Source organism: Mastigoproctus giganteus, chromosome 11, assembly GCF_048544385.1.
Source record: "Mastigoproctus giganteus isolate SK-2022 chromosome 11, ASM4854438v1, whole genome shotgun sequence".
Taxonomy (NCBI): domain Eukaryota; kingdom Metazoa; phylum Arthropoda; class Arachnida; order Uropygi; family Thelyphonidae; genus Mastigoproctus; species Mastigoproctus giganteus.
Genome location: NC_143585.1, coordinates 171,488,390 through 171,501,802, shown reverse-complemented (window position 1 = coordinate 171,501,802; position 13,413 = coordinate 171,488,390). Strand labels below are relative to the sequence as shown.

Sequence of the window (13,413 nt, the reverse complement as noted above, 5' to 3'; positions counted from 1 at the left end):
TGTGTTCAGCTCCCAAATGGACACACCTCAGCAATAGAACTGTTTGTTCTCCAATACTGGTCCCAACCATAGAGTAGTATGTACTAAATGATCCCATGGGTAGTTGACCACTTCCCAATTGTTTAACCTGCTCACCATGCAACCATCATTTGACCAACACTGCAGGAACTGAAAATTCTCTAAAGCCAATTGTGCTAAATTTCAGTCAGCAATCACTTTGGACAAAAAACTATTCAACTACAGCCCGTAGATAAAGTCACTGATGATGTCACATCCCGTCTTTTAGTTGCAGCTAAAAACTCAATTTCATTATCATATCCTCTAACCCAACAGCACTGCATCTACTGGTGGAACAAAGAGTGCACAAAAGCAAAGAAGGAAAAAAATAAAGCATTTAATTTATTTCGTTGATTTTCAACTACACTCAATCTAATTAGTTACAAGAAGTTAAGGGCAGAAGGCATGTTTCATTCAAAGGCAAGCCAAGAAAGATTCATGGACTTGGTTCACATCTACTATCAATAGAAACAGACTCCAGATTAATGTGGAAGAAAATTAGGCACCTTTCTGGGAAGTTTCCGACCATCCCTTCCCCAATTCTTTCCTGCAATGGGCAAGAATTCTCTATTCCTCCAGATATAGTGGAATTCCTTGGGCAAAACCTTTGCCCAAGTTTCAACTGCTTCAAACTACACCCGGAATCCCAGAAAATTAAGACCACCACCGAACAGAGATCCATCAATTTTCGAACTTCACTATCACTTCCCTATAATCGGCCTCTTCGATATTGTGAACTTTTACAGACCATCAAAACAACACGAAACGCTGGGCCAGATGGCATATATTATGTCATGCTGCTAGTCGTCTTTTTTTTTTTTTTTTTTTCTTTTTTAGTAGTTGTTGGCGCATGGGCTTATGTGGCCATAATGCACCTCCCAAGGTTTTTGCAGTACTTTGATCCAAGCCTGAGGTGGGATTTGAACCCGCTTTGGGTTGCCAAGCAGGCACTTTACCCACCCGGCTAGCCTGGTCGGCTAGTTACCTTTAACTGAATCTTCCTGGAAAATATTTATCCAACCTCCTTGCACCATGTTACAGTTTTGGCCTTTTTGAAACCTAGAAAAGATCACTTCAGAACATGAGATCTATCAAATGACAATTGCAGATGTCCTTCAGTAAAGTGCAAAAGTGGGCTGAGGGCAATGGATGTCATCTTTCCCATCAGAAAACAGTTGCGATCCACTTCAGATATCCAATTGCACTATTCCGATTGCCAATAATATCAGATTCTTGGGATTGATCTTTGACAGCAAGTTAAACTTCTTTGAGCACATTAAATTATTACCTGTCTTAAGAAGATCAACATGCTAAGAGCTTTATCTGCCCTGTCTTGGGGAGAAGAGCACTAATTAAATCCCATTTGGATTATGATTCTGCCCAAAGGAGTGTATTATGCTGGCTGGATCCTATATGACACGATGCACTACGGATTGCTCTTGGTGCTTATAGGACATCTCCAACCTATAGTCTATATATCGAAACTCATGAGTCCCCTCTGTACCTCTGCAGAAGAATGTTATTACTTAAATATGCAGCCAAAATACAAAGCTGCTCTCCGCATCCTATTCATCCCTACCTCTTTAATCCACCATTTCGCAATCTCTATTTAAATAAACCAAGTAAAATACGACCAGCAGGCCTACAGCTCCTTGAACACTTCCACAGAATTGGAATGTTCCTCTCCACAATAGGCAGCAGCTAAAGAATTATTCTCACCCACCATGGACTCCCTTTCCTCCTCCGACCTGTGATACTTATTTTCTCCAATGGGGAAAGAATCGTCTACAGATTATGAATGTGCAACAACTGCATGCTAGCCATACTCAAAGCTATGTCGCCTTCTTACCGATATATACGGATGGTTCCAAATCTCATTCAACTGTTGGTGCAATATCAGCTTCTCTTCCACCTGAGTACAACTTTTCAGCAGAACTATATGCAATACAATTAGCCCTAGAAAATTTAACTTTTCACCCATCTGCAAAATATTTAGTTTATACTGACTCTCTCAGCTCAATTAGAGCACTATGCAGAATTCCTCTCATAAGGATCACCCTATTTTAAATCATATCAGGAATTTGTTGAAAATTGAAGATGGCCAACAACTAGTAAAATTTTGCTGGATTCCAGCACAGTCAAGCATTAAAAGAAATGAACTTACTGAGATTTCTGCTAAAAATCCATCAACTTTAGACTTAATCTCTGTCTTTATTCCAGCCTCTGATTATTATAGCATAATTCAAGCAGCATACCATGCACAACGGACAGAGCTCTGGCATAACCAAACAAGTAAAAAACTTTTCCAATTGAAGCAAGACTTAAAATTTTGGCATTCAAGCATTCAGACAGTTCGGCGAGAAGTGGCACAGATTAGAATAGGCCATACTCATTTGACTCACCTTCATCTACTCACAGGCGATTATCCTCCTCAGTGTCCACTCTGCTCAGAACATCTAACAGTCAAATTTTAATTGACTGTTCACACTATCAACAACGCCGAATTTAAAATTTCACTCTCTGGCTAACATCCGAGAACCGATGATTTTAAATCATATCACACCATTGGAGAGGAGGCAAATATTAATGAACTTTTCTGTTTTTTGAAACAAATTGGAATTTGAGAACAAATATGATTAGTTTGAGCTGAATTGAAATTCAATTGGCTTCATAATAATTATTTTTTAACATTCCTGTGAATAGGCACACTATAGCCACAGCAGCTTGTGTGCCATTAAACACCCATACCACAGATATCCACAGACTCATGAATGGATAGTTTTTTGCATAAAGTTGCCTGTCTACTATTTTTATTCTTTCCATTTGGCTGATTGAGGTGTATAATGCTTTGAATGGTTTGAGCAAGCTCAATGCTATGGGATTCTTCCTCTTGCTCAGAATAATCGCCTGAAAGGGCATTAATTCAAATTGAGGAAAGACAGATGTAGGATAGATGTGCGGAAGTTTGCCTTTAGCCAGTGGGTGGTTGATTGCTGGAACAAACTTCCATTTGTCGTTGTAGAAGTTGATAGCTTAAACAGATTCAAGTCAGTACTGGACAAACATTTGGAGCGTGTGAATGGGTGAAATGAGGCCTCCAGATTTGCAAAACTTAAGCCTTTCTTTGTAAAAGCATGCCTATGTTCCATTCACTAATCTTGTTGCCCTCTTCTGTACTCATTCCAACAGCTTTACATCCTTCTTAAAATTAGGGCTCCAGACCTGTGTACAGTACTCAAGGTGTGACCTAACCATTGCCTTATAAGAAGGGATAATCACCTCCTTATCCCTGCTAGAAAAATTCCTGTATATCATTGACAAGACACCATGAACTGCTCTTGCAGACCATCTCCACTGCTCAAAAAACTTCATATCTGCCTACACAATTACCCCCAGGTCCTTTTCACTCTCTACCACTTTGTGGTTTTGGCGCATTATAGCCTTAGTTGCTAATGCGCCAATAAAACCCAACAACCAACCAACCTCTACCACTGTTAGTGTAGTACAACACAGATGATACGTTACTCTTGGGTTTCTGCTTTCCATTTGCAGTACTTTATATTTGTCAATGTTGAACTTCATTTGCCTCCTCTTAACCCATCTGCTCAACTTTTCTAGATCCTGTTGCAATAGCGTACTATCATTAGTGTCATTAACAACCCTGCTGACCTTCATATCATCTGCAAACTTGGACATTAAGCCTGATATACCATCATCAATATTATTAATGAATACAGAAAACAACAATGGACCCAACTCTGAACCCTAGGGGACTCCTAATAACATTAGTCCATGAAGAGCAGTGTCCATTGATTACCACTCTGTCTTCTCCCATTCAACCATCCCTTTATCCAAAGCAGCAATTTGCCTCCAATGCCACACTGCTCCAATTTGTACAGCAGTCTTCCATGTGCAACAGTATCAAAACATTTCTAAGATCCAAATATATGATATCAAAATTATTCTTTGCATCCAGTTCCTTTGTGATTACTAATTTGTCAGACAAGACTTCACCTTAACAAACCCATGCTGTGTCCGAGCTATAACTTAAATCTTGTCTAGATGATCCTGCAATGCTTCTTTAACCAGTGGCGCCATTAATTTCCCTGGAACAGAAGTTAAACTAACAGGTCTGTAATTACCTGTGTCTCCCTTAGATCCTCCTTTGTGGATTGGGGTCATATTTGCACATTTCCAGTCCGTGGGTACCTCCTCTGAGTCCAACGAAGCTCTCATAATTATGACTAAGGGTTTGTTTACTTCCTTTGCTGCCTCCTTTAATATAACTGGATAGATTCCATCCACCCCAGGTGCCTTTCTTATGTTTATCTTCAACAATTTCTCCTCCACTTTGCTCTCATTTATTACAAAATCATCTAGCTCACTTCAGAGTTTAATTTACCTCTGGCATTCCCCTCATAGTAGCTGCAAAATGCTCATTTAGTTTGTTAGCCACCTGAGCAGGATCATCAACAGTTGAACCATCAATATCCAGTGAACCAATCGGATTCATCCCTTTTCTTCTAGAGTTTACATAGGTAAAGAACTCTTTGCTGTTTTTCTTTGCATCCTTTGCCAAAAGATTTCTTGTAATCTGCCTTTGCCTGCCTAACCTCCTTTGTGACTTGATTACAGACCAGCTTATATCTGTCATAAGCTTCCATGTCACCAATTAATTTATATGTATCCCATGCATTTTTCTTCTCTGCCACATGTCTAATTAGTTCATCTGACATCCATTTAGGCCTAAATCTTGAACAATATTTGTTAGTTGGCATGAAAATTTTAGTAGCATCAAAGATTATTTCTTTGAATGCTTCCCATTTTGAATTTGCTGTTGGTAACATCATCACTTGGTCACACCGTATAGAATTTAAATACTGTCTCAGACCACCGTAGTCACCTTTACGAAAGCAAAAACCCTTCCTTTTACCCCTGATGGTAGTTACCTCTTTGAGTAAATCCCACTTGAGCACACTGTGATCACTGCCACCTAGTGGTTCCTTTATTTGCAGATTCTTTAGCATTAGCATTAGTAGAGGCATTTGATGCAAGAAAGCAAGCTTATGCAGCATCAGCCAAAAAAAAAAAAAAAAACCACTTTGACTTCACCACTCTGTTCGTTCAAAATACTTGTCCAGCTATGCCTTAAACTTATTTAGGCTATCAACCTCCACTACTAGGGATAGAAGTCTGTTCCACCAACCAACCACCAGCTGGCTAAAGGCAAATTTCCTCACGTCTGTCCTACATCTGTCTTTCCTCAATTTGAATTTATGCCCTCTCAGGTGATTATTCTGAGCTAGAGGAAGAATCCCATCAGCATTGAGCATGCTCAAACCATTCAAGGCTTTATACACCTCTATCAGATCACCTCGCTGGTGCCTAGTCTCCAGACGCTGTAATTTGCAAAACTTAAGCCTTTCTTCGTAAGAGCACCCCTTTGTTCCATTCACTAATCTTGTTGCCCTTCTCTGTACTCGTTCCAGCAGCTCTACATCCTTCTTGAAATGAGGCCTCCAGACCTGTATACAGTACTCTAGGTGTGGCCTGACCATTGCCTTATACAATGGAATAATCACCTCCTTATCCCTGCTGGAAAAATTCCTGTATATCATTGACAATACTCCATGAGCTACTCTTGCAGCCCGTCTGCACTGCTCAGAGAACTTCATATCTGCCTGCACAATCACCCCCAAGTCCCTTTCATTCTCTACCACTGTCAGTGTAGTACCACAGAGTTGATACATTGCTCTGGGGTTGCTGTTTCCCATGTGTAGTACTTTACATTTGTCAATGTTAAACTTCATTTGCCACCTCTCAGCCCATCTGCTCAACCTTTCCAGATCCTGTTGCAGCAGCATAGTGTCAGTAGTGTCCTTGACAACCCTGCCAACCTTTGTATCATCTGCAAACTTGGACATTAAGCTTGATATACCATCATCAATATCATTTATAAATACAGAAAACAATAATGGACCCAACACTGAGCCCTGAGGGACTCCACTAATAACATTAGTCCATGATGAGCAGTGTCCATTGATTACCACTCTCTGTCTTCTCCCCCTCAACCACCCCTTTATCCATAGCAGCAATTTGCCTCCAATGTCACACTGCTCCAATTTGTGTAGCAGTCTTCCATGTGCAACAGTATCAAAAGCCTTTCTAAGATCCAAGTATATAATATCAAAGTTATTCCCTGCATCCAGTTCTTTTGTGACTGCATCATAGTATCCAATCAAGTTGGTCAGGCAAGACTTCCCCTTAACAAAACCATGCTGTGTCTGAGCTATAACTGAAGTCTTGTCTAAATGATCCTGCAGTGCTTCTTTAACCAGTGCCTCCATTAATTTTCCTGGAACAGAAGTTAAGCTCACAGGTCTATAATTACTTGTGTCAGCCTTTGATCCTCCTTTGTGAATTGGGGTCACATTTGCACATTTCCAGTCTATGGGTACCTCCCCTGAGTCCAGGAAGCTCACATAATTATGGCTAAGGGTTTGCTTACTTCCTTTGCTGCCTCTTTTAATATAACTGGATAGATCCCATCCACCCCGGGTGCCCTTCTTGTGTTTATCTTCAACAGTTTCTCCTCCGCTTTACTCCCAGTTATTTCAAGATTCTGTAGCTTACTGCTAGAGTTGAATACACCTCTGGCATTCCCCTTGCTGAATAACTCCTCATGTGTGAATGTCGATGCAAAATATTCATTTAGTTTGTTAGCTACCCGAGCAGGATCATCAACAGTTGACCCATCAATATCAAGTGGACCAATCTGATTCATCCCCTTCCTTCTAGAGTTTACATAAGTAAAGAACTCTTTGCTGTTTTTCTTTGCATCCCTTGCCAAGGATTTCTCGTAATCTGCCTTCGCCTGCCTAACCTCCTTTGTAACTTGGTTACATATCAACTTGTATCTATCATAGGCTTCTGTGTCATGTGTTAATTTCTAAGTATCCCATGCATTTTTTCTTCTCTGCCATATGCCTCATTAGTTCATCTGACATCCATTTTGGCCTAAACCTTGAACAATATTTCTTAGTTGGTATGTAAAGCCTAGTAGCTTCCAAGATAAGTTCTTTGAATGCTTCCCATTTTGAATTTGCTGTTGGTAACATCATCAGTTGGTCCCACTGTATAGAATTTAAATACTGTCTCAGTCCATCGTAGTCGCCTTTACGGAAGCAATAACCCTTCCCTTTACCCCTAATGGTAGTTACCTCTTTCAGTAAATCCCACTTCAGCACACTGTGATCACTGCCACCTAGTGGTTCATTTATCTGCAGATTCTTAATGCACGAAGAATCACTGCTGATAATCAAATCAAGAGTATTACTCCCTCTAGTTGCCTCCCGAACATGCTGATGTAGAAAACAATCATCCAATAAATCCACAAAAGCCCTGCTAGTGTGTGAGTAACCAGCCCCCAAATTCCAGTCAATATCTGGGAAATTAAAATCTCCCATTATAAGACTCTCTGATTTACTGGCCCACTCTATTTCCCTGTACAGTTCCTTATTATACTCATCAGAGTCATTAGGCCTATAGCACACTCCTACTCTCAATTTTGATCTCCCAATGCTTATGTCACACCAAACTGACTCAACACTGCACTGTCCAGCGATGTCGACTGGCTTCACTTCCTTGGTTTTTATGTGTTTCTTAACTAATAGCATAACCCCTCCCCCCCTTCCTATCCTGTCTATCCTTTCTGTAGACGTTGTACTCCCCAAATTGCAGTTCTGCATCCCTTATATCTGTGTGACACCACGTCTCTGATATCCCAACAATATCTGCCTTTGATGTTTTGAGCAATACCTCAAATTCATCAAATTTATTTACTAAACTCCTAGCATTGGTGTACACGCAAGTATACCTGCACCTGTTTCTATTCTTAGCTACCCTAACACAACCCATGTGTTTACTTGTACCGCAATGGCTCCCAGCAGTCTCTGAAATACCATGCATCTTGTTTTTCAGGCTTCTGCTCATTCTAATAGAAGCAGTGCAAGAATCTCTTTCACCTCTGCCAGTGGCTACTGTCAATCTATTGGTCTTTGTCTCCCCCCAAGCTAGCAGTTTTCCGACCCACCTAACACTGCCTCGATAGCATCAGCAAATATTCTTGCACCCTTTCTATTTAAGTGTATCCCATCCCTGTAGAAGCAATCTCTCCTGTTAACAAGTTCTTAATGCATGAAGAATCACTACTGATAATCAGATCAAGACTATTACTCCCTCTCGTTGCCATATATTCACAATCCACAAAAGCCTTGCTAGTGTGTGTGTGTGAGTGACCAATCCACAAATTCCAGTCAATCTCTGGGAAATTAAAATCCCCCATTATAAGACACTCTGATTTACTGCCCCACTGTATTTTTCTGCACAATTGCTCATTATACTCATCAGATTCATTAGGCTTATAACACACACCTACTGTCATTTTACTTTTCCCACATACTTCCCATTTAGAATTTGCTGTTAGTAACGTCATTACTTTTTCCCACTGCACACAATTTGAAAATTATCTGAAACTTCTGTAGTCACCCTTGCAAAAGATTTTCCCCTGACAGTAATGTCTTTAATTAAATTCCACATTAGTGCACTGCGATTGCTGTCACCCAGTGGGTCTTTACCTGCAGATTCTTAATGCATGAAGAATTATTGGTGATAAGCAGATCAAGAGTATTGCTTCCTCTTGTTGCCTCTCTAACATTGTGCTTTAGAAAACAGTCATCCAAGAAATCCGCCAAGTCTTGCTAGTGTGTGTGAGTAACCAACCCACAAATTTCAGTCATCTCGAAAGTTAAAATTCCACATTATGAGCATTCTGATTTTCTCACCTACTCTGTTTCCTTTTATAGCTGTTTGGTATACTCATCACAGCCTATAACACACTCCTCCCAATTTTGTTTTCTCAGTGCTTTTATCACAACAAACTGACTGAACCTTGTACTCGTCACTGTTAAAGTGTGTTTCCTTAGCAGTAGAAAATCTGTTAGCTAGAAACAGAATTTATGGATAGCAAGTTGCCATATGAATTTTTGGAAGTTAAATGTTAAGTTAAATATTAATTAACTTTAATGTAATTGTATTTAGAAAACCAATTCATTCCACTAGTGATACTTAGAGAACAAGTTGCAAAAAACCAAAATGAATTGGTTTCTCAGTAACAGTTCTGTTAATTTTAGTGTGAAAGTTTAAAGGTCTTATGAAAGAAGAAAGAACTGTATACAGGTGGTCCTCTTTGGGGAACTGTTAAGTACAAAAGACTTGAAATATAACAAATTATCTCAAGTCACGCTTAGCATGAGAGGATATTCAGCCAGGTTAAAAAAAAATCTGGACTCAGATCTTCTCTTTCTGCTGAAACCTTAATGTTCTTGACAGAAAATCTGCACAGTAGGGTCACTGTGCAGATTGTTCAGATAAAGTTATAAACATAACTTTATCTGAACATATAACAGCAAAATCTGCAAAAGTATCATAACCAGTTGATGTCTAACAGGTGATCTAAACAGAAATCCACAGACAGAAATATCCTAAGTACACTAATGTTTGAAAGCATATTCTTCTGATAAACAATCCTACATCTGTATCTGTATTTTAATATAAAATTTTGTTAGTGAAATTTAATTTCTGCCAGAACCTGATGTGCACAATCCATTCTGGTAGCATCGGCAAGCAGGAGTCAGACAGCAGTATGGTCTTATGGCTATCAGTAAGATGCTTTAAATATCACCTTAAATGTATAGTGGTTTTGGCTATAGCTTAATAAACTGTATTATTAATTTTACATGGTATAAGAGGTTACTAATTACAGTAATTAATGTTAATTTCAGTTCCCAATTCAAGATTTTTAAAAAATCACCTGCTTATAGTAACCTACTCTCCAGCTTTTTGAAAGTCAAAAATTGGCAATTATGTGTAATAAGTTATAGCTAATTTGCAAAATTATTCTTATTAATCTTGTCTTTTATTGAAACAGAACATTTTTATTTTTTTAGACTAGATTACTGTGGGATAGCAGTCCTGATAATAGGATCATTTGTACCTTGGCTCTACTATGGTTTCTATTGTGACTTTCAGCCTAAACTTGTATATTTTATCTTAGTCAGCTTATTAGGCACTGCATCTATAATTGTGTCCATGTGGGATAAGTTTAGTGAGCCACAGTTTCGATGGCTCAGGGCAGGTAGGATTTTCATTATCATTTCATTTATTACTTTATTAATACAGTTTGATTTTTTTTTTTTTAAATATCCCTTGAGAAATAGCTTTTATTTTAACCCTTAACTGGGGACCAAAAATTACAAATGCTTAAAATTGAAAATCAACTCAAAATGAAGCAGTTATTTCAGTAACAATATTAGAAATCGTATGTGAATGAAAAAACAGTGTTAAAGTGCATATTAAACAGTGTTAAAGTGCATATTAAAAAATAATTTTTTCAAACCCAAAAATTAAACTGCTCAGTTTAATTTTTGGGTTTTAAAAACATTTTCTTTGGGTTTTTAAAATCTTTTCAGTTTTTTAAGTAAAACTGAAAAGGCATTAAAGACAAGCTATCATTAAAGAATATTTAAAGAAAACAGTGAATGTAGGGCAAAGGCCTTATATTGTGAGAGCTATAAAACAGTTGTAAAGTTTGGAATAGTTTCAGCCTGTGTACAGCAACAGGAAACCTGAGTACAGTCTGTTATTGTGCATTTGTTTGCTCATTACTGCATACTGAGAAGTTGGACAGACAACTTCTATAATCGAGACCCACTAATTACACAAGTTGTCTGTCCAACATATCATAGTATCAAGTTTTGAGACAATAGGATTTCCATAATGTTTTTTTTTTTTTTATATGATGTCTGCTGCATTCTGATTGAGGCTGTGCCCTTGCTTGTACAAGAACTCTCTTTAATTGTCTTGGTATAATTAAAAAAAAACAGCATTCATTCTGCTTAAGTTTTTTTTTTTTTTTATTAACCTTTGTTAATAAATTATTCTTTAATAAACAAAGATGATAAGGCCTTTCAAGTCTCCTTAGACTCTTCAGTGCACTCAAACTAAATCAAAATGCTGCTGATAATGCACCTCATGGATTAAAGAAGTTCTTGTCCAAGTTTGAGATGTTATCTTCCTTATACTCTATATCCAAAAGTATTGGACAAACACACAAATAGTGTAAAAAAAAAAAAAAAAAGTACTTTTAATTCAAGTACAATACATAGCAGGGCCATCTTTTATCCATATGCCATCCTCAGTGTACTAACTAATAACTTTCATTTAGTGTAGACTCTTATCTTCCATTGCCCCAACAAAGCAACTTTGAGAGCCAGTTTAAAAGGCCATTTTGGCTGCTACTGCATAATCTCGTACTGTTCATCCCACAGGATTTTGTAGGGATCTGGGCTTTGAACCAACCAGTTTAACTTTTTGCCATCAATGTTCACAAACTTGATCACATGTTATAGTGATTAAGCGATTCTCCAAGTAATTTTTAGAGCATCTTCTCATATATAGCTTTTGTTCAGTTGTAAAAGTTCTCTTACTTTCCTATTAATTAACATACAACTTAGTCTTATGAATTGTAAGTGTTCCAGAAAGGAAAAATGCCTTTCCTTTTTTTTTTTTTTTTTTTTTTTTCCCCCTTTAAACTAACATACTAACTTTTATACCTCTTGGTCACTCTAGTGGCACTGCTCCTGCTGCCCCTGTTTTGGGACTGGTAACCTGGGAGAACAAATACACTCTCCCAGGGCTGAAAGGAGCGAAGAAGGATAACACTATATTTCCACCTTGAGCCATTGAACTCAAGACAAGATACACATAACAAAGAAGATGAGTCTTCTGAACAAAGAGGTTGAAAACAGTCCCTTAAGAGGAGATACCAGCATTCCTCATTCTGCACTCTCTCTATCAGACCAGCCTCCGAGTAAGTTATCACCATTCCTTGTGCAGAAATGTATCGAGTCTGCTGTAGGTTCACCAAAAATAGTAAGGTGACTCCAGTCTGGGCATATTCTGGTAGAGACCATGAAATCAGGGCTGTAGTGGAGGATATATGCCATATGCCCTCTGGATTTTTTTAGGTGAATAGCATATACCTTCTGGTTTTTTAAAGACTTGAAAAATCAAATATTATTAAAATATTTAACATTATAACATATACTTTCTGCTAATTTTATGACTACAGCACTGCACAAAATCCCAACATTTGGAAAAATTATTAAAGCAGACTTCTTTTGGTGGACAACCAATAAAAGTTGCCCCCCATGCCACCCTAAACTCCTCAAAGATAGTAATCACAGAGTGGGACTTATCTGTATCAGAGGTGGAAATAGTTCAAGAGCTACATGAACATAGAGTGATCCAAGCAAGGAGAATTATGGCTCAGAAAGACCGTATTTTTGTTCCCACAAGGAGCATAATCCTCACTTTCAGCTTGCCCATCCTACCAACTTAAAGCAGGCTATTTCTATTGCCGTGTCCGTCCTTGCATCCCCAACCCAATCAGGTGCTTGTCTTGTCTTCCTTCATGGATTAGGTGTTCCGATTATTAATTGAGTAAATCTTTAATTCCTTTCTAATATTTTCGTTTGGTATTTTATCTAATTTTGTACATCCTTTAACAAATCTTAAAAATTTCATTTCTGCAGCTTGTATTCTATTGTCTCTTTGTTTCGGTATCCAAGTTTCAGAACCATAAAGTGTTGGTATTGCCATTACTTTGTAAAATTTCAGTTTTCTTTCCTTGTTTTCTTAGCCAGAGTTCTTTTTATTGCTCTACACATATTTTGAAATTTTGTCAATTTCTGGTTCCTATCTTATAGTAAAACCCCCCTTCCTGAATTATATTTCATATATTATTCCATTCTTCTATTTATTCTCTCTCCGATATTTTACTTATTTCGTCTTTAAGCCTTTTTTCATATAAATTTTGTATACTTTCTTCTTGAAGTAGATATACATTGTAATCTAACTCCTTCTTCCTCTGTTTAATAGCTTTTCTCTTCTTCCATTTATCCCTCTATTTTTTTGAAGCCATTTTTTTAAAGTCTATTTTTGAAGCCACTAAAAAATGATCATATCCTCTAAACACCTTAGTATCTCAACATTGTTTTGCTAATATTTGATTTACTATTACATAGCCTGTTATTGATTGTGTACCTCTTGCCGACCATGTAACGGTATCAAATCCACGTGTTACAAATTGAACGAGAGGTCTTTTTTTTTTTTTTTAACCAAATTTAGTCTATTTATTAACCAATTGTTATATCAAATTATCTTCTATAAGTAGATTATATACCTAGTCAGGATCCTTAGTTTATTCTAAATTGCGATAGTGAGATTTGGAAGCTA

The 13,413-nt window shown here is 37.8% G+C and overlaps 1 protein-coding gene across 1 annotated transcript in view; it reads left to right on the top strand.

Annotated features, from left to right (window-relative positions):
• LOC150078575 (adiponectin receptor protein-like) overlaps positions 1–13,413 on the top strand; it is a 222,636-nt gene that overhangs the window by 117,029 nt on the left and 92,194 nt on the right. Inside the window, exon 6 of the mRNA XM_090385390.1 lies at positions 10,065–10,252. Coding sequence (XP_090241516.1) covers positions 10,065–10,252 — 188 coding nt within the window. The remainder of the gene's footprint in view (positions 1–10,064; positions 10,253–13,413) is intronic.